At 43.4% G+C, this 21,997-nt stretch overlaps 1 protein-coding gene across 2 annotated transcripts; it reads right to left on the bottom strand.

Moving 5' to 3' along the window:
* Positions 1–200: 200 nt before the first annotated feature.
* Positions 201–4,174, bottom strand: LOC125507803 (WPP domain-associated protein-like). Of its 2 annotated transcripts, XM_048672307.1 has the most exons (6): positions 3,691–4,174; positions 3,539–3,604; positions 1,609–2,987; positions 1,245–1,371; positions 833–934; positions 201–711 (listed from the first exon to the last, which is right to left on the bottom strand). In XM_048672307.1, exons 1-6 carry the CDS (start codon positions 3,721–3,723, stop codon positions 631–633), a joined length of 1,788 nt encoding a protein of 595 aa, XP_048528264.1. In that variant the 5' UTR covers positions 3,724–4,174; the 3' UTR covers positions 201–630. The 2 variants fall into 2 exon arrangements, with proteins under 2 accessions (XP_048528264.1, XP_048528265.1); XM_048672308.1 differs by lacking the exon at positions 3,539–3,604 and having other exon boundaries at positions 3,691–4,170.
* Positions 4,175–21,997: the final 17,823 nt, after the last annotated feature.

Below are 21,997 nucleotides of genomic sequence, written 5' to 3'. Positions count from 1 at the left end.
TTCTTGGCTGGATTATTTATAAGTTTATTTGCGGTGGACTTGTATTCATGCCATGAATCCATCATAAGTTTACATATCATCCACATTGAGATGATGAGACAAATTTGGCCAAATGCTTCCACTAACATGTTGGCACTACTACAATTCATACTTCTTCCCAGTTAGCAAAAATGGACTGCAGAAAACTGCACTAGTAGCCCTGAAAAAAACTGCACTAGTTACAACTTACAGATACATAATCATAGTCAATTCAATACAAACTAGGACTGACTTATACAGTCACTGACAATGCAAGCTGGGACTGTAACAAGCTGCCTTGCTGCAAGCAGAGAAACAATCACCCGATTTTCTCAGAAAACAGAGAAATGGTACACCCACATTCCAACCTGAAAGCTATAATGAACACCAGCGAACCCTACGGATTTGTATGGACAACTACAAACTGCACACTGATATGATACAAATGAAGCCTAAGAAAAGAGATCACCCTGGTCACACTAGCAATCCAATAATGGTCTCTACTACTTTGACTGCAACTATATCTATAAGTTAACATCTTCGTTTTCCTCCCTGTATGCTAAAACTTGCCAAAACTATTCTCAGGATCTGTCCAAGTCAACATCTGTGCTGTTAATGTTTTAACAAAGTGTTGTATTGCTCAATACTTTCTCCTTTCAACACCTTATGGGCTACATTCAGAATCTCGGTCACCTGCAGTAATTGTGGAAAACGATTGTGAATTGTAGAACCTTCACACCAAAACCTACATGTCCATATTATAAACAAAAGTGCAGGACTAGTTCCATGGATATTTATGCAGTAATGCTCTTACCCCAGGGTAGTGCTTCAGGACAGGAGAGTAATGGTCAAGTGCTATATAGATTTTACCAAGAACACTTAAGAGGGTCTCAACTTCATCGCCAAGTACATCAACCTGAATCACATTAGAAAAACAATTATGAATCATATCACCACACACATAAAATGGATGGTTAACAAATGGAGGAGTCCCATTTAGATTTAAAAATTCACTCCATCTTATCTAGATTCCAGAACCACGTTTTTATTTGGGTGGACTGCAAAACAAGCATCATGTGTTTCTCTAAGAGAAATGTAATCTTGAGATACCATTCTTCCTTTACTTAAGTCCCAACTTTGAAAATTACTTGGAATTTTGTTGAACACGTCACCTTAGAACTCAAACCAATCGAAAAGCAAAATGAAGCGACGCAAAGAAGGCTAACCTCAGCTTCTGCTTTTTCAAGATTCGAGCATTTAATCTCGAGTATTTGTTTATACCAGAATTCCTTCTTCTTTAGTACAGCAACTTGCTGCACCAGTGGGTTGAACCGACGAATTATTCTAGTCAACCTGCACCAAATTATAAAAAATGGCCAGTGCATTAGGAAATATGAAATAGACAGAGTGTGACTAAGATGCTAGTCTTCAGTAACATGCATATGTTTTTTTTTCTGGAACAGTAACATGCATATGTTTAGAATAGGTCTGCATACTCTGGTGAAGTGAGCTTGCTGAGCAGGTGCGATTTTAATTAAATAAACAGCAACAGCAAAAAATTGAGGAATGAGTGTTAACAAATTTGCGCACCTTATATCATTTTGCTTCATACTTTGCGCTAATCTGCTTTCGAAATCACTGTATGCTTTAGACAATTTCTCCATACTAACAAGGGTAAATTGCTCTAGGGGGCCTGCATCATCTCCTATATGACCGTCGGTGCGTGGCGCTGCTGTTCTCTTCATTTCCCAGATAGTCGCGTCGAGCAAGGCATTTTGCTCTTTTGCTTCCTCCAAAGCAACAGACATGGAAGCTAAGCTTTCAGTCAGCCCAACTATCTCTTGCTTGCACACATGGATTTGCTGGATGGCCTCATCCAGACAGCTCTTCATCGAGCTCGACTCGCCTTTGAACTCCAAGATCAGCAGCTCTTGCTCGCACACTTTCTCCCTGAACATCGTAAGCTCATCGTTAACCAAGTCGAATTCCTCATGATGCTGAACCAGTTTTGATCCTACAATAGATACAAGCTGGTCATTTTCATACTTGAGCTTACGTTTATCCCCAGACATGGTAAGTAACCGCTCTTCTTTCTCCATAAGCAACTCTCTGAGGAAGCACTCCTCCTGGTTGTGATCATCAATCTGATTTTCGTAACTGCCAAAAACTTCTCTTAATACAGACAGTTCCAATAGCTCTTTCAAGTGGCTCTCAATCTTCAGATCTTGAAGCTCATCGCAGAGTTTTGACTCGGAGAGCGAGCGCTGCGCGACATTGCTTTGCGCGTCGACTACTTGTGCAGAGAGCTGCTTAGCCTCATTTCTTTTGTCGGACAGCAAACCTCGGAGATGTTCATTTTCGTCGAGCAGAGAACCAATTCTGTCCTTCAATCTGCATAGCTCATCATCCTCATTGTAATGAGAGCCAGAGCCCTCTTTCCTCGAGATAATGCCATCCATTTTGGAGATAGTCTGAAGCAGCTTTGATTTGATGAACTCAAGCTCTCTCTCTTTCCTAAAAGGCAACACAGCTCCATCTTTCGCCAGATGCCTTTTCAGCCTGAACAGCTCTTCAGTCGTCTGCTGTAGTTCATACTCGTGCTGCCTTCGCGATTTCAGCCACTCCGACTTGAGAAAGGTCATGAGTTCTTCGCCGTGCATGTGCTTCAGGAGCGAAAAATCCGGGATGTCATTGTCATCTTTCATCTTGAGAGAGTTCGTCTCCTCGGCTTTCTCAAGATTGTTGTGGTGAGGAAGAAGGGTGGACTCTAAAGCTGCTGCGGCGGTCAGGATGCAGTTAAGCTCGTCTCGTAGCGCGGTGATCTCGGAAAGGTTTTCCTTGCAGCTCTTGCTCAGTGTGCTGATATGGTTGTGATTCTCACATAGCTTGGTCTCGAACTCGCGACGCAGACCGGTAATGTAGCCCTGGAGCATGATGCTGGAGAGCTCTTGTTGCAGCTCATGCTCCAACTGCAGAAAGATGACAAAACCATAGAAGCTGTTACTCTACCAAATATGGGATTGTTAATTACAATGGCAAAGCCGTGGAATTTGTTAGTCCACGAAAGGTCAGATCATTATTACAATCAGTAAAGATAATAATCACATAATAAAGTTTTTATTCGAATTATTGGTAATAAAGAAACCGGAGACATAGTGTTAGTGGGCTAGTGGCAACTGCCTGCCAAGCAAGGCAAACAAATCACAGATATAGTGGGAGTGGCAACTGCCTGCCAAGCAAAGCGAAATGCAGCCCATGAACCTTGCATAGTCGACAGAAAACCGGGCAGGCAGTTGAGAAGCAGAGGCGGCTGTGTTAGGATGAGGAATATTTGGAGCCAAACTGTTTGGATGACAGTTTTTGAAGTCAGGCTGCTCATGGCTTGGTTTTCTGTACTTGGTGATTAGTATCTTGCATGCTACGCGCTACCAGTACTACAAGATTGCGACAAGATTATCTGCGGAGCAGTTAATTAAGCCCCGGACTATGTGCTCGTTAATTAATCAAGAAATCATCATACTCGGAGTAGATTACAAGAAGCGAAGGAGTGGAGTAGTTGACCGGCGAAGAATGGCGGCTGCTGCTGCTGTTTCTCGGAAGGGGGAGAAAAATTTAAGGGAATAATAAACAAAAGAAGAAGAAGAAAAGAGAAGGAAGGGGCGAAGAACTCACGGGCTGTTCAGCCGCCGGCGGCGCCGGCGCCATGTCCGCGGAGCCAGACGCAGCCGTCCGCCTCCGCGCCGCCGAGGACGGGAAGCGGTGCCGCCTCCGCGTCTCAAATTTCGCCGGGGCTTCGGGGGCGGGAAACCGAAACGAAAAGAGTGCGGCGGAGCCAGAGGAAGGCGCTATGAGAGAGAGGAGACGAGGGACGCAGCAGTGCGCGGCGCACTTTTGCAGCAAAGGCGGCTGCTTTCGCTCTGGCTGCCCCGTCTCGCTCGCTCGGTCGTTGGTGGGGGGAGGGGCGGTTGCTTGCCAGTTGGAAAGAACGAGAGGAGGAAGAAAAAATCAGCAGGAAGGAAACTGCTGGAGGAGCGTCCGGGACGGGGAGGGAGGATGCGGCGGTGGTTGCTGGCTCCGCGCCGCTGGTCCAGTGGCCACACGCGCGCTCAGGCCGGGTCAGCCGGTCAGGGGGAGCGGGGAAGGGGGCGAGCGGCGACGTTGACAGCGAAGGCGGAGTTTCCGTGACAGCGCGGGGTTGTTTGTCGGAGGGGGTGGATGCGCGCGCCGTTGGCGGTCGCTGTCTCTCACTCACGGGTCGCCCGCTCCGTTTGTTGCCTTGAGATTCGCGACACCTCACGTACCCTTCGATGTAGACTACCACTATTTTACACTCTGCTGCTCCTACTACGCCAGTAGACTGGCAGCATCAGCACGTGCTGGTTTTTTTTTTCTAGATTTCTATACAAATCAAACGTCCGAACTATAGTATGGCCAATTATTGCTGCGAGGATGATAATTTTTTTAGCAAGCATGATAAATCTTTGTCTTTTTTTTTTGCCGGTATTTGACATGCTTGCGGAAAGAATTGCCATCCAGGCAAAAACATAATTTACGTTTGATTTGTAATGTGTATTTAATATTTCCAGTCACGGGTCGTCTGCTCCATTGCCTTGAAATTCACGACACCTCACTTGCCCTTGATATGTAGACTAGGGGGATTGGCGTGGATGCTTTCGTCAGGATGAGACGCACCCCGTTTTGCATGGGGAAGAGCTGTGCGGCTGGCAGTTTGTCTCAAATGGGCGCTGCTCATGGCCTCCCACACCTTTCTGTTGCCCTACTATCAACGCACGACAACCTCCTTTGGCATGGCTGAGACCTAAGAGATAGATATTTTCGATTGCATGCCCTCTTCTCTCACGACCTCTATCTCCCTCGTGCCCTCCCCTCTCACAACCTCTTCTCCCCACTCTATTGCATCGCATGCCCTCTTCCTCACAGCTTCCACGACATCCTTCCTCTCACGCCATGGCTCGCCACCGCCCCACCTCCTCTTACAGAATGGTGAGGGGACAACATCATATGCAATGGGATGCCAGTGGCACAAAGGAAGAAAGTAGAGGTCCATGACAAACCTTGCTTGACAACGCCGCGATGAGAGGAATCAGCGCGGTGCAGCAATGGGCTTGGTATAGGAACCCTCCTGGCAGGCGCGGAAGGAATGCGGTGAGAGGGATTTTGACCTGATGGACGATCTATTCCTAGGCCGAGAGATAAGCCTAATGTAGGAGAGGGAATTCAAAGACAGTTTTTGCTGAGTTATTTGCTCTTGCCATTGGAATGACAATTTCACATGATGAGTCATTTGCTGAGGTCGTTGGAGTTCCTGTGTTTATGGCTTTATGCACATGTGAAGTGGAGGAAATCCTATGAGACCAAGTATAATTCCTAACTGAGTTATCCCAATCTAGAAGCCGCCATGTCTCTTTGGCTGAAGCGGTTTTCCCCATGTGAACTTGCATCTCTATCTTCGCCTTCATTTGCAAACAGATGGGACGATGAGCAATCGAAGCTGGTTAGCTACATATTTTGTATTTACGCATAACCAATCAATTATAGTGGCTATAACTCATTTGTTTGATATGGGAGAATAACTAAAATCAATTATTATGACTAGAAATGAGAAGAAAAATGCTAACCCGGAGAAGAGAATAGGCATGAAGTCAATGTTGGCCATAAAGACGAGTGTGGTCGTGGCACAGACATGAAGATGAGGCCTAGATGTTGGGGAACACAGTAATTTCAAAAAAAAAAATCTACGCACACGCAAGATCTATCATGGTGATGCATAGCAACGAGAGGGGAAGAGTGTTGTCCATGTACCCTCGTAGACCGTAAGCAGAAGCGTTATGACAACGCGGTTGATGTAGTCGTACGTCTTTACGATCCGACCGATCCAAGTACCAAAACTACGGCACCTCCGCGATCTGCACACGTTCGGCTCGGTGATGTCCCACGAACTCTTGATCCAGCTGAGTGTCGAGGGAGAGCTTCGTCAACACGACGGCGTGATGACGGTGATGATGAAGCTACCGGCGCAGGGCTTCGCCTAAGCACTACGACGATATGACCGAGGTGGATTATGATGGAGGGGTGATACGTCTCCAACGTATCTATAATTTTTGATTGCTCCATGCTATATTATCTACTGTTTTGGACATTATTGGGCTTTATTATCCACTTTTATATTATTTTTGAGACTAACCTATTAACCGGAGGCCCAGCCCAGAATTGTTGTTTTTTTTGCCTATTTTAGGGTTTTGAAGAAAAAGGAATATCAAACAGAGTCCAAACGGAATGAAACCTTCGGGGACGTGATTTTCTCACCGAACATGATCCAGGAGACTTGGACCCCACGTCAAGAAACACAGGAGGAGGACATGAGGTAGGGGCGCGCCAACCCCCTAGGTGCGCCTCCACCCTCGTGGGCCCCCTGTTGCTCCACCGACGTACTCCTTCCTCCTATATATACCTACGTACCCCCAAATGATCAGATACAGAGCCAAAACCCTAATTCGACCACCGTAACTTCCTGTATCCACGAGATCCCATCTTGGGGCCTGTTCCGGAGCTCCGCCGGAGGGGGCATCCATCACGGAGGGCTTCTACATGAACACCATAGCCTCTCCGATGAAGTGTGAGTAGTTTACCTCAGACCTTCGGGTCCATAGTTATTATCTAGATGGCTTCTTCTCTCTTTTTGGATCTCAATACAATGTTCTCCCCCTCTCTTGTGGAGATATATTCGATGTAATCTTCCTTTTGTGGTGTATTTGTTGAGACCGATGAATTGTGGGTTTATGATCAAGATTATCTATGAACAATATTTGAATCTTCTCTCAATTCTTTTATGTATGATTGGTTATCTTTGCAAGTCTCTTCGAATTATCAGTTTGGTTTGGCCTACTAGATTGATCTTTCTTGCAATGGGAGAAGTGCTTAGCTTTGGGTTCAATCTTGCGATGTCCTTTCCCAGTGACAGTAGGGGCAGCAAGGCACATATTGTATTGTTGCCATCGAGGATACCAATATGGGGTTTTTATCATATTGCATGAATTTATCCCTCTACATCATGTCATCTTGCTTAAGGCGTTACTCTGTTTTCATGAACTTAATACTCTAGATGCATGCTGGATAGTGGTCGATGAGTGGAGTAATAGTAGTAGATGTAGGCAGGAGTCGGTCTACTTGTCTTGGACGTGATGCCTATATACATGATCATACCTAGATATTCTCATAACTATGCTCAATTCTGTCAATTGCTCAACAGTAATTCGTTCACCCACCGTAGAATACTTATGCTCTTGAGAGAAGCCACTAGTGAAACCTATGGCCCCCGGGTCTATCTTCATCATATTAATCTTCCAATACTTAGTTATTTCCTTTGCTTTTTACTTTGCCTTTATTTTACTTTGCATCTTTATCACAAAAATACCAAAAATATTATCTTATCATATCTATCAGATCTCACTCTCGTAAGTGACCGTGAAGGGATTGACAACCCCTTACCGCGTTGGTTGCGAGGAGTTATTTGCTTTGTGCAGGTACTAGGGACGCGCGTGCAACCTCCTACTGGATTGATACCTTGGTTCTCAAAAACTGAGGGAAATACTTACGCTACTTTGCTGCATCATCCTTTCCTCTTTGGGGAAATCCAACACAATGCTCAAGAGGTAGCAAGAAGAATTTCTGGCGCCGTTGCCGGGGAGGTTCACGCAAGTCAAGATTTGACTTCCAACAACGAGCCATTTCTGGCGTCTATGCAAAAGTCAACATACCAAGTACCCATCACAACCCTTATCTCCCGCATTACATTATTTTCCATTTGCCTCTAGTTTTCCTCCCCCCCACTTCACCCTTGCCGTTTTATTCGCCCTCTCTCTCTATCCTCCCTCTCTTTCTCTATTTGCCTCTTTTTGCCCGCTTGCTTTTCATTTGCCTGTGTGTTGGATTGCTTGCTTGTCACGATGGCTCAAGATAACACTAAATTGTGTGACTTTACCAATACCAACAACAATGACTTTATTAGCACTCCTATTGCTCCTCTTATCGATGTTGAATCTTGTGAAATTAATGCCGCTTTGCTGAATCTTGTCATGAAAGATCCGTTTTCCGGCCTTCCTAGTGAAGATGCCGCTACCCATCTAAATAGCTTCGTTGATTTGTGTGATATGCAAAAGAAGAAAGATGTGGGTAATGATATTGTTAAATTGAAGCTATTTCCTTTTTCGCTTAGAGATCGTGCTAAATCTTGGTTTTCGTCTTTGCCTAAAAATAGTATTGATTCTTGGAACAAGTGCAAAGATGCTTTTATCTCTAAGTATTTTCCTCCCGCTAAGATCATCTCCCTTAGAAACGATATTATGAATTTTAAGCAACTTGATCATGAACATGTTGCACAAGCTTGGGAGAGGATGAAATTAATTATACGTAATTGCCCTACTCATGGTTTGAATTTGTGGATGATTATACAAAATTTTTTATGCCGGATTGAATTTTGCTTCTAGAAATCTTTTAGATTCGGCCGCGGGAGGCACTTTTATGGAAATCACTTTAGGAGAAGCTACTAAACTCCTATATAATATTATGGTTAATTATTCTCAATGGCATACTGAAAGATCTACTAATAAAAAGGTGCATGCGATAGAAGAAATTAATGTTTTGAGTGGAAAGATGGATGAACTTATGAAATTATTTGCTAGTAAGAGTGTTTCTTCTGATCCTAATGATATACCCTTGTCTACTTTGCTTGAGAATAATAATGAATATATGGATGTGAATTTTGTTGGTAGGAACAATTTTGGTAACAACGCGTATAGAGGAAATTTTAATCCTAGGCCTTATCCTAGTAATCCCTCTAATAATTATGGTAATTCCTACAACAATTCTTATGGAAATTATAATAAGATGCCCTCTGATTTTGAATCCAATATTAAATAATTTATTACTCTGCAAAAGAATTTCAATGCTTTGATTGAAGAAAAATTGCTTAAGATTGATGATTTGGCTAGGAACGTTGATAGAATTTCTCTTGATGTTGATTCTTTGAAACTTAGATCTATTCCACCTAAGCATGATAACAATGATTCTCTCAAAGCCATGAGAATTTCCATTGATGAGTGCAAATAAAGAACCGCTAGGATGCGTGCTAAGAAAGATGCCTTTATAAGAGCGTGTTCTTCTAGTTCCAATGAAAATAAAGATGAAGATCTAAAAGTTATTGATGTATCCCCTATTAAATATTTGTTTTGCAATATGAATCTTGATAATGATTGGACTGAATATGATCCACCTTTACCTAGAAGGCGTTCCAAAAATTCGGAGTCTTTAGATCTTGATGCTAAATTTGATGAAAGTGGGATTGAAGAAATTAAAACCCTAGATGTCGCTAAACCCACTATTTTGGATTTCAAGGAATTTAATTATGAAAATTGCTCTTTGATTGATTGTATTTCATTGTTGCAATCCGTGCTAAATTCTCCTCATGCTTATAGTCAAAATAAAGCGTTTACTAAACATATCGTTGATGCCTTGATGCAATCTTATGAAGAAAAACTTGAGTTGGAAGTTTCTATCCCTAGAAAACTTTATGATGAGTGGGAACCAACTATTAAAATTAATATTAAATATCATGAGTTCTATGCTTTATGTGATTTGGGTGCTAGTGTTTCCACGATTCCAAAGACTTTGTGTGATTTGTTAGGTTTCCGTGATTTTGATGATTGCTCTTTAAACTTGCACCTTGCGGATTCCACTATTATAAGAAACCTATGGGAAGAATTAATGATGTTCTTATTATTGCAAATAGGAATTATGTGCCCGTAGATTTTATCGTTCTTGACATAGATTGCAATCCTTCATGTCCTATTATTCTTGGTAGACCTTTAGTTAGAACGATTGGTGCAATTATTGATATGAAGGAAGAAAATATTAGATTCCAATTTCCGTTAAGGAAAGGCATGGAACACTTTCCTAGAAAGAAAATTAAATTACCTTATGAATCTATTATGAGAGTCACTTATGGATTGCCTACCAAAGATGGCAATACCTAGATCTATCCTTGCTTTTTATGCCTAGCTAGGGGCGTTAAACGATAGCGCTTGTTGGGAGGCAACCCAATTTTATTTTTATTCCTTGCTTTTTGCTCCTGTTTAGTAATAAATAATTTACGTAGCCTCTGTTTTGGTTGTGTTTAATTAGTGTTTGTGCCAAGTAGAATCGTTGGGAAGACTTGGGGAAAGTCTTGATATCTTGCTGTAAAAAACAGAAACTTTAGCGCTCACGAGAACTGCTTCCATTTTTATTTGGAAAGTGATATTTAGTTAATTCTTTTTGCAGATGATTAATAGATAAATTTCTCACGTCCATAAATTTATTTTAGAATTTTTGGGGTTCCAGATCTTGCTCTAGCTACAGATTACTACAGACTGTTATGTTTTTGACAGATTCTGTTTTTCGTGTGATGATTGCTTATTTTGATGAATCTATGGCTAGTAAAATAGTTTATGAACCATAGAGAAGTTGGAATACAGTAGTTTTAACACCAATATAAATAAATAATGAGTTCATTACAGTAACTTGAAGTGGTCTTTTGTTTTTTCTTTCGCTAACGGAGCTCACGAGATTTACTACTTTGAGTTTTGTGTTGTGAAGTTTTCAAGTTTTGGGTAAAGATTTGATGGATTATGGAACAAGGAGTTGCAAGAGCCTAAGCTTGGGGATGCCCATGGCACCCCAAAAATAATCTAAAGACACCTAAAATCCAAAGCTTGGGGATGCCCCGGAAGGCATCCCCTCTTTCGTCTACTTCTATCGGTAACTTTACTTGGAGCTATATTTTTATTCACCACATGATATGTGTTTTGCTTGGAGCGTCTTGTATGATTTGAGTCTTCATTTGTTAGTTTACCACAATCATTCTTGCTGTACACACCGTTTGAGAGATCCATACATGATTTGGAATTTGTTAGAATACTCTATGTGCTTCGCTTATATCTTTTGAGTTATATAGTTTTGCTCTAGTACTTCACTTATATCTTTTAGAGCACAGTGGTGGATTTGTTTTATAGAAACTATTGATATCTCATGCTTCACTTAGATTATTTTGATAGTCTTAAATAGCATGGTAATTCACTTAAAAATCCTTATATGCTAGGTATACAAGATTAATAATAAAATTCTCTATTGAGTGTGTTGAATACTATGAGACGTTTGATGCTTGATAATTGTTTTGAGATATGAAGATGGTGATATTAAAGTTGTGCTAGTTGAGTAGTTGTGAATTTGAGAAATACTTGTGTTAAAGTTTGTGATTCCCGTAGCATTCACGTATGATGAACCGTTATGTGATGAAGTCGGAGCATGATTTATTTATTGATTGTCTTCCTTATGAGTGGCGGTCGGGGACGAGCGATGGTCTTTTCCTACCAATCTACCCCCCCCCCCCTAGGAGCATGCGCGTAATACTTTGCTTTGATAACTTGTAGATTTTTGCAATAAGTATATGAGTTCTTTATGACTAATGTTGAGTCCATGGATTATACGCACTTTTCTTCCTTCCACCATTGCTAGCCTCTCTAATACCGCACACCTTTCGCCGGTATCATACACCCACCATATACCTTCCTCAAAACAGCCACCATACCTACCTATTATGGCATTTCCATAGCCATTCCGAGATATATTGCCATGCAACTTTCCACCGTTCCGTTTATTATGACACACTCCATCATTGTCATATTGCTTAGCATGATCATGTAGTTGACATCGTATTTGTGGCAAAGCCACCATTCATAATTCTTTCATACATGTCACTCATGAGTCATTGCATATCCTGGTACACCGCTGGAGGCATTCATATAGAGTCATATTTTGTTCTAAGTATCGATTTGTAATTGTTGAGTTGTAAGAAAATAAAAGTGTGATGATCATCATTATTAGAGCATTGTCCCAGTGAGGAAAGGATGATGGAGACTATGATCCCCCCACAAGTCGGGACGAGACTTCGGACGAAAAAAAAGAAAAAGAAAAGAGGCCATAAAAAAAGAGAAAAGGCCCAAATAAAAAAATATGAGAGAAAAAGAGAGAAGGGGCAATGCTACTATCCTTTTACCACACTTGTGCTTCAAAGTAGCACCATGATATTCATGATAGAGAGTCTCTCATTTCGTCACTTTCATATACTAGTGGGAATTTTTCATTATAGAACTTGGCTTGTATATTCCAATGATGGGCTTCCTCAAAATGCCCTAGGTCTTCATGAGAAAGCAAGTTGGATGCACACCCACTTAGTTTCTTCTTTGAGCTTTCATATACTTATAGCTCTAGTGCATCCGTTGCATGGCAATCCCTACTCACTCACATTGATATCTATTGATGGGCATCTCCATAGCCCGTTGATACGCCTAGTTGATGTGAGACTATCTTCTCCCTTTTTGTCTTCTCCACAACCACCATTCTACTCCACCTATAGTGCTATATCCATGGCTCACGCTCATGTATTGCGTGAAGATTGAAAAAGTTTTGAGAATGTCAAAAGTATGAAACAATTGCATGGCTTGTCATCGGGGTTGTGCATGATTTAAATACTTTGTGTGGTGAAGATAGAGCATAGCCATACTATATGATTTTGTAGGGATAACTTTCTTTAGCCATGTTATTTTGAGAAGACATGACTGCTTTGTTAGTATGCTTGAAGTATTATTATATTTATGTCAATATGAACTTTTATCTTGAATCTTTCGGATCTGCATATTCCACTACTGGAATCAGCTAATTTGCCATCTGCCAGCTCTTTGCCGTCTGCTAGCTGATGGCAAAGAAGCTCTTTGCCATCAGCTACCAAAAAGCAGACGACAAAGATCTGGCGGACGGCAAACAAGCTCTTTGCCGTCTGCCAGCTGACGGCAAAGAATCTTTGCCGTCAGCCGGCGGACGGCAAAGAGAGAGGTGGCCCCCACCCCCCGCCCGTTTGGGAAACACTTAACGGCCCACCTCTTTGCCGTCTGCCAGCAGACGGCAAAGAGGCAAAAGGCGGACGGCAAAGAGGGGCGGACGGCAAAGAGGCAGTACCTAACGGCCCGTATGCCCCCCGCCCCTCTCTGTTCTCTCCTCGCCCCACTTCCCACCCGGCCCACCGACGCCGCATCTCGCCCCCGCCGCCGCCCCCGCCTCCCAGGGCCCCCGCCGCCCCCGCGCCCCCCCCCGCCCCCCGCCGCCCCGCGCCCCCGCCCCGGCCCGCCCCCCCGCCGCCCCAGCGCCCCGCCAGCCCTCCGCCGCCCCCGGCCCCCCGCCCCCAGGCCGCCCCGGCCCCCCGGCCAAGCTCCTACACCGCCCCGCCCCCCTCCTCCACCGGCCCTGCCCCAGGTGAGCCCCCTCCTTTTTTCTGTTTTTTTTTCTGTTTTTTTCTTTTCTAGTTTTAGTTTAGATTTAGTTTTAGGTTTAGTTTTAGTTTAGTTTTAGGTTTAGATTTAGTTTTTTCCTTTTTTTCTGTTTTATTAGTTTTAGGTTTATGTTTAATTTAGATTTAGTTTTAGTTTTAGTTTTAGGTTTAGTTTAGTTTGAGGAAAGAAGAAGAAGAAGAGAAAAAGAGGAGAGGAGGAGAAGAAGAAGAGGAAAAAGGAAAGGAAGAAGAAGAAGAGGAGGAGGAGAAGAAAAAAGAAGAAGAGGAAGAAGAAGAAGAAAAAAGAGGAGAGGAGGAGAAGAAGAAAAGGAAAAAGGAAATAAGAAGAAGAAGAAGAAGAAGAAGAAGAAGAAGAAGGAAGAAAAGGAAGAAAAGGAAGAATAGGAAGAAGAAGAAAAGGAAAAAAGCGAAAAAAAAACCCGACCCGACACGGCACCCCGACCCGACACGGCACCCCAACCCCGACCCGGCACCCCGACACGACACCCCGACCCCTAGACCCCGACCCCGACACCCCGACCCCGACCCCGACCCCGACACCCCGACGCCCCGCCGGAATGAGATTATCGACGGTGTCGTGTGCGACACGAGGGCAGACATGGTGATCAGAAAGTTCTGGGTAATTTCTCCTTTACACATTTAAAAATCTTCAACTAGCTAGTTATTAATTGTACTAATCAATATTGTCTCATTTGATTGTAGACATTCTACAGGTGTGAGGAGGGATACGAGGAGGACGCGGCACATGTTATCGAGAACGTCTGCAAGCGCCTACTCCAGAACTTACGGCACGAGGCTCGGGTGCAGGCTGTTCGAGACTACTACGCCTTGCGTGGTATCAAGAAGACCAAGCCGGCGTGCCACGATAAGTTCCTGAGTAAGGAGCAGTACATGAAGGTAATTCTTAAGGCCTTCTCTACTTAAGTTCCTTCATTTAGTAATTCTTAGCCGTAGCGCTCAAGTTTCTATTTGCTAACTTAGGCGCCTCCGAGATGGTGTGCGGATCGGATGGATTGTTGGGAGGTGTTGGTCGATGAGTGGTGCTCAAAACAATGGCTAGCCCTCCACAACGAGGCCAAGGACAAACATGCCCAAATGGAAGGTGTGCCACACCATCAAGGCAGCTCCAACTTATATCAGTTCGGGCACAACTGGGTATGTGGTTTGCTTCATGATTCATGCAATTCATTCATCATGCTAGCTTGAGCCCTTTAATTACTAATTTTCATTGTTTCTCTCTTTCAGGCACGCTACAATAAGGCGGATAAGGTGCCAGAGGTGTACGACCTGTATGCCATGGCCCACACTGCCTCTTTCAAGAAAGTCAAGGCTTTCTCTCAGTCTGACCTCGATGATGCAAACAACTTCACCAACATCTCCTCCCACAACAAGCTCGTGAGATATAGAGATGAGGGGAAGGCGAGGAAAGGGGAGGACTTTAACCCGAGCCAGGGTACCATTGATCCAGAGCTGGTGATGATATCTGGTGGCGGGAGGTCCCATGGCTCCATAGCCATTGGAGATGGACTTATCCGTTGTCCTAGCACTCTCCCGGAGATCAAGGCGCGCCAGTCGAGCTCCGCTCCTGAGATAAGGCCTCGTGAACGGCCAGTGCAACTCGCCATCAAGGTTAGTGATACGCACTCAGTTATCTTTCTCCATTACATTGTGTGCGCTTCCATCAATGATTACAAATGGTCATGTGAGTGGTGTTGCAGGCTGCTATACAGAGTGAGAGAGATAGAACGGAGAAACTTCTGGCGGAGGCGGCGGAGAGGCAGCGGGAGTTGGAGGAGAGGACAACAAAGATGATGGAGGAGGAGAGGGCACAGAATGACATGCAGGCAAGGGCCATGTACGAGCTCCTTGTGGTAAGTTTCTTCTGCAGATTAGCCAAAACATTCATGTAGTGTTTGTCTCATTACTAACTAGTATGACTGAGTCATCAAAACCAAATGTGCAGTCTGTGTGCGAGAAGACAGGTCAGACCGCTCCGCCGATGCTAGTGATTGCTCCTGGGACCACGGTGAGTTTTATTGAATGGACATTACTTGCTAGTCTTAACATTTGAGTGTCATCATGCTAACAAGACATTGGAAATGATCTTTGGTGCAGCGTAACTCCAGACAAGCATCGCACGATCCTTCTCCAGCTACCGACATGAGCCACCCCGCTCCTACACCTCCTACATCTTGGTAAGTTTATCTAGTGTTTTGCTTAACACATGCATAAAGACCTAGACTTAGCTTTATTTCCTCCAATGCTTACCATAATGACCTAGACTTAGCTTCTTCACCTCCAAAATGACTTAATAAGCTTACTGACCTCCAAAACCATCCATTTTACCTAAGTTAGCTCTAAAACGATCTGTACTTAGCTTACTTATGTCAAAAATTGCATAATTAGCTTAGTTAGCTCATAGACGATCCATTTACCTAAGTTAGCTCTAAAATGACCCATTTTACCTAGGTTAGCTCCAAAATGATCCATCTTACCTAGGTTACCTCTAAAATGATGCATTTTACCTAAGTTTGCTCATAAGCGATCCATTGCACCTAGGTTAGCTCATAAACGATCCATTTCACCTAAGTTAGCTCACAAATGATCAATTTCACCTAAATTAGCTCATAAATGTCATATATTCTTCTTCTTCTTCATTTTCTTCTTCTTCTTCTTCTTCTTCTTCTTCTAATCTTCTTCTTCTAACTTTCTTATTTCCCATTTTGCAGAATTCATTCACTTCATGGAAGCTTGCATAGATGGAGTGCTTGTTTGGATGAACTATGTTTCCTTTGTATCTATGAACTATGCATCTATGGTAGGATGACACTATTGTAATATGTATGGTTGGATGCATGTATATGTCGAACTTGTTATGTATGGTTGATGGAACTATGCATGTATGATGAAATTATATGTGTTGGATATCTCATATGTTTGCTGTGAACTTGCCATGTGAAAAATATATATGTATCATCTATTTGCTGTGAAAATGGTTGGGTATATGAAAAAACAGAGGCAATGCAGGCTCTTTGCCGTCTGCCACTGACGGCAACGGGCTCTTTGCCGTCTGCCGCGGACGGCAAAGAAGCCACGTGGCATCCAGCTGTGCTTCCTGGGAGCTGACCCATTTGGTCAGTTTGCCTACAGTGGCAGACGGCAAAGACTTTGCCGTCAGTGGCGGACGGCAAAGAACCTGCCATGTAGTGATGTGTCGATGACATCATACGGCGGACGGCAAAGACCCTAGAAATTTTGCCGTCAGCGGCGGACGGCAAAGGCCTTCCGTGAGCCACTTAACGGACTGACAGCGCAATTATTGCCGTCCGCTCTCTTTGCCGTCCGCCGCGCTCTCTTTGCCGTCCGCCGCAGACGGCAAAGACTTTGCCGTCAGTAGCAGACGGCAAAGTAGCTGTTTACCGAAGCCTACTTTGCCGGAGCCTTTTGCCGTCCGCGGCTGACGGCAAAGGCCTTTGCCGTCCGCCGTTCAGGCCTTTGCCGTTCGCCGTGGCAGACGGCAAAGTAGCTGATTCCTGTAGTGTTCATACCACAATTAAGAAGAATTACATTGAAATTATGCCAAGTAGCATTCCACATCAAAATTCTGTTTTTATCATTTACCTACTCGAGGACGAGCAGGAATTAAGCTTGGGGATGCTTAATACGTCTCCAACGTATCTATAATTTTTGATTGCTCCATGCTATATTATCTACTTTTTTGGACATTATTGGGCCTTATTATCCACTTTTATATTATTTTTGGGACTAGCCTATTAACCGGAGGCCCAGCCCAGAATTGCTGTTTTTTTGGCCTATTTTAGGGTTTCGAAGAAAAGGAATATCAAACGGAGTCCAAACGGAATGAAACCTTCAGGAACGTGATTTTCTCACCGAACATGATCCAGGAGACTTGGACCCCACGTCAAGAAACAAAGGAGGAGGTCACGAGGTAGGGGGCGCGCCTACCCCCCCAGGCGCACTCTCCACCCTCGTGGGCCCCCTGTTGCTCCACCTACGTACTCCTTCCTCCTATATATACCTACGTACCCCCAAACGATCAGATACGGAGCCAAAACCCTAATTCCACCGCCATAACTTCCTGTATCCACGAGATCCCATCTTGGGGCTTGTTCCGGAGCTCCGCCGGAGGGGGCATCCATCACGGAGGGCTTCTACATGAACACCATAGCCTCTCCGATGAAGTGTGAGTAGTTTACCTCAGACCTTCGGGTCCATAGTTATTAGCTAGATGGCTTCTTCTCTCTTTTTGGATCTCAATACAATGTTCTCCCCCTCTCTTGTGGAGATCTATTCGATGTAATCTTCCTTTTGTGGTGTGTTTGTTGAGACCGATGAATTGTGGGTTTATGATCAAGATTATCTATGAACAATATTTGAATCTTCTCTGAATTCTTTTATGTAAGATTGGTTATCTTTGCAAGTCTCTTCGAATTATCAGTTTGGTTTGGCCTACTAGATTGATCTTTCTTGCAATGGGAGAAGTGCTTAGATTTGGGTTCAATCTTGTAGTGTCCTTTCCCAGTGACAGTAGGGGCAGCAAGGCACGTATTGTATTGTTTCCATCGAGGATAACAAGATGGGGTTTTTATCATATTGCATGAATTTATCCCTCTACATCATGTCATCTTGCTTAAGGCGTTACTCTGTTTTCATGAACTTAATACTCTAGATGCATGCTGGATAGCGGTCGATGAGTGGAGTAATAGTAGTAGATGCAGGCAGGAGTCGGTCTACTTGTCTTGGACGTGATGCCTATATACATGATCATACCTAGATATTCTCATAACTATGCTCAATTCTGTCAATTGCTCAACAGTAATTCGTTCACCCACCGTAGAATACTTATTCTCTTGAGAGAAGCCACTAGTGAAACCTATGGCCCCCGGGTCTATCTTCATCATATTAATCTTCCAATACTTAGTTATTTCCTTTGCTTTTTTACTTTTCCTTTATTTTACTTTGCATCTTTATCACAAAAATACCAAAAATATTATCTTATCATATCTATCAGATCTCACTCTCGTAAGTGACCGTGAAGGGATTGACAACCCCTTACCGCGTTGGTTGCGATGAGTTATTTGTTTTGTGCAGGTACTAGGGATGCGCGCGCAACCTCATACTGGATTGATACCTTGGTTTTCAAAAATTGAGGGAAATACTTACTCTACTTTGCTGCATCATCCTTTCATCTTCGGGGAAATCCAACGCAGTGCTCAAGAGGTAGCAAGGGGGCACCGCACACGGCTAAGGGATCAATGATCAACTTGTGTGTCTATGGGGTGCCCCCTCCCCCGTATATAAAGGAGTGGAGGAGGGGGAGGGCCGACCCTCTATGGCGCGCCCTGGAGGAGTCCTATTCCCTCCGGGAGTAGGATTCCCCCCTTCCCTAGTTGGACTAGGAGAGAAGGAAGAGGGAGAGAGGGAGGAAGGAAAGGGGGCGCCGCCCCCCCTTCCTAGTCCAATTCAGACCAGAGGGGGAGGGGGCGCGCAGCCTGCCCTGGCTGCCTCTCTCTCTCCACTAAAGCCCATTAGGGCCCATATACTCCCCGGGGGGTTCCGGTAACCCCCCGGTACTCCGGTGTATGCTCGAACTCACTCGGAACCTTTCCGATGTCCAAACATAGGCTTCCAATATATCGATCTTTATGTATCGACCATTTCGAGACTCCTCGTCATGCCCGTGATCACATCCGGCACTCCGAACAACCTTCAGTTCATCAAAACACAGAAACTCATAATACTGATCGTCACCGAACGTTAAGCGTGTGGACCCTACGGGTTTGAGAACTATGTAGACATGACCAAGACACGTCTCCAGTCAATAACCAATAGCGGAACCTGGATGTTCATATTGGCTCCCACATATTCTACGAAGATCTTTATCGGTCAAACCGCATAATGATATACGTTGTTCCCTTTGTCATCGGTATGTTACTTGCCCGAGATTCGATCGTCGGTGTCTCAATACCTAGTTCAATCTCGTTACCGGCAAGTCTCTTTACTCGTTCCGTAATGCATCATCCCGCAACTAACTCATTAGTCGCATTGCTTGCAAGGCTTATATTGATGAGCATTACTGAGAGGGCCCAAAGATATCTCTCCGATAATCGGAGTGACAAATCCTAATCTCGATCTATGCCAACTCAACAAACACCATCGGAGACACCTATAGAGCACCTTTATAATCACCTAGTTACGTTGTGACATTTGGTAGCACACTAAGTGTTCCTCTGGTATTCGGGAGTTGCATAATCTCATAGTTAAAGGGACATGTATAAGTTATGAAGAAAGCAGTAGCAACAAACTAAACGATCATCGTGCTAAGCTAACGGATGGGTCAAGTCAATCACATCATTCTCTAATGATGTGACCCTGTTAATCAAATTACAACTCTTTGTCCATGGCTAGGAAACTTAACCATCTTTGATTAACGAGCTAGTCAGGTAGAGGCATACTAGTGACACTCAGTTTGTCTATGTATTCACACATGTACTAAGTTTTCGGTTAATACAATTCTAGCATGAATAATAAACATTTATCATGATATAAAGAAATATAAATAACAACTTTATTATTGCCTCTAGGGCATATTTCCTTCACTAGATGTGTTCCAAGTTTGATTGGCACATCATGCATCCTAACCCTCAGCCATTACGTCATCCATCCTGACCCCCGCCCTATGGCCTATCAGAAGCAACACCCCAATCAAGTTTTCGACCAGCTGAACTGTTTTCACTTCTGAAAGAGACCCACAATTTCACTAAACCATGTAAACAAAGAGATGACGGGTCAAGCTTGGAAAATATATGATATAACAAGTAAATGCCGATATTTCTGATTTATGTGCTCGGATAATTATCTAAATAGTATGTGGCATATGTATTTAGATATAAAAATTTATTAAAATACAATGTGATATCATGGGGGGGGGGGCACTAGCCCCCTGCCTCTAACTTAAGGTGGTGGGTGCTAGGCTTCTCTAGCCTTAACTTATCTAGCATTTCATGAAATTCAACCATGCACATAACTAGGATTTCATGAAATTCAACCATGCACATAACTAGGATTTCAACAGAGAAATATTTACAGCAGAAGGTAAATCTTTTCTGATTGACACTAGATCAGGAAGCCCATGAACCATGGTTTAGGAAGAAAGATGATACAAGTGCGAAACAATTTAAGGATGCAAATAATGTCAAAATCACATAACTAGCACAATGGCATGTTTCGCACGGCTCACTATTGTTGATGAACCTAGAAAGGCCGTCTACCATGATGGTGGTTGCAGTGAAAAGAGTTGCTCCTATGATTTGTAAAGAAATAACACAGTAGCTCAAATAGATTATTGCGAAAAAAACAGTGAAGATTATATATGTGCACTTACCCCATCTCCAACAACAACAAAATTGATCGAGTAGAGGATGTCGTAGATGATGATGTCTACTACACAACCTTCTTCTTGTAGACGTTGTTGGGCCTCCAAGTGCAGAGATTGTAGGACAGTACCAAATTTCCCTCAAGTGGATGACCTAAGGTTTATCAATCCGTAGGAGGCGTAGGATGAAGATGGTCTCTCTCAAGCAACCCTGCAACCAAATAACAAAGAGTCTCTTGTGTCCCCAACACACCCAATACAATGGTAAATTGTATAGGTGCACTAGTTCGGCGAAGAGATGGTGATACAAGTGCAATATGGATGGTAGATAAAGGTTTCTGTAATCTGAAATTATAAAAACAACAAGGTAACTAATGATAAAAGTGAGCGTAAATGGTATTGCAATGTGTTGAAAGAAGGCCTAGGGTTCATACTTTCACTAGTGCAAGTCCTCTCAACAATAATAACATAATTGGATCACATAACTATCCCTCAACATGCAACAAAGAGTCACTCCAAAGTCACTAATAGCGGAGAACGAACGAAGAGATTATGGTAGGATACGAAACCACCTCAAAGTTATTCTTTCCAATCAATCCGTTGGGCTATTCCTATAAGTGTCACAAACATCCCTAGAGTTCGTACTAGAATAACACCTTAAGACACAAATCAACCAAAACCCTAATGTTACCTACATACTCCAATGTCACCTCAAGTATCCTGGGTATGATTATACGATATGCATCACACAATCTCAGATTCATCTATTCAACCAACACATAGAACCTCAAAGAGTGCCCCAAAGTTTCTACCGGAGAATCACGATGAAAACGTGTTCCAACCCCTATGCATAGGTTCATGGGCGGAACCCGCAAGTTTATCACCAAAACATACATCAAGTGAATCATGTGATATCCCATTGTCACCACAGATACGCACGACAAGACATACATCAAGTGTTCTCAAATCTTTAAAGACTCAATCCAATAAGATAACTTCAAAGGGAAAACTCAATCCATTACAAGAGAGTATAGGGGGAGGAACATCATAAGATCCAACTATAATAGCAAAGCTCGTGATACATCAAGATCGTACCAACTCAAGAACACGAGAGAGAGAGATCAAACACATAGATATTGGTACATACCCTCAGCCCCGAGGGAGAACTACTCCCTCCTCGT

This window comes from Triticum urartu, chromosome 5, assembly GCF_003073215.2.
Source record: "Triticum urartu cultivar G1812 chromosome 5, Tu2.1, whole genome shotgun sequence".
Taxonomy (NCBI): Eukaryota; Viridiplantae; Streptophyta; class Magnoliopsida; order Poales; family Poaceae; genus Triticum; species Triticum urartu.
The sequence above is the reverse complement of the archived record's forward strand: the minus strand, read 5'-3'. Positions and strand labels throughout refer to the sequence as shown.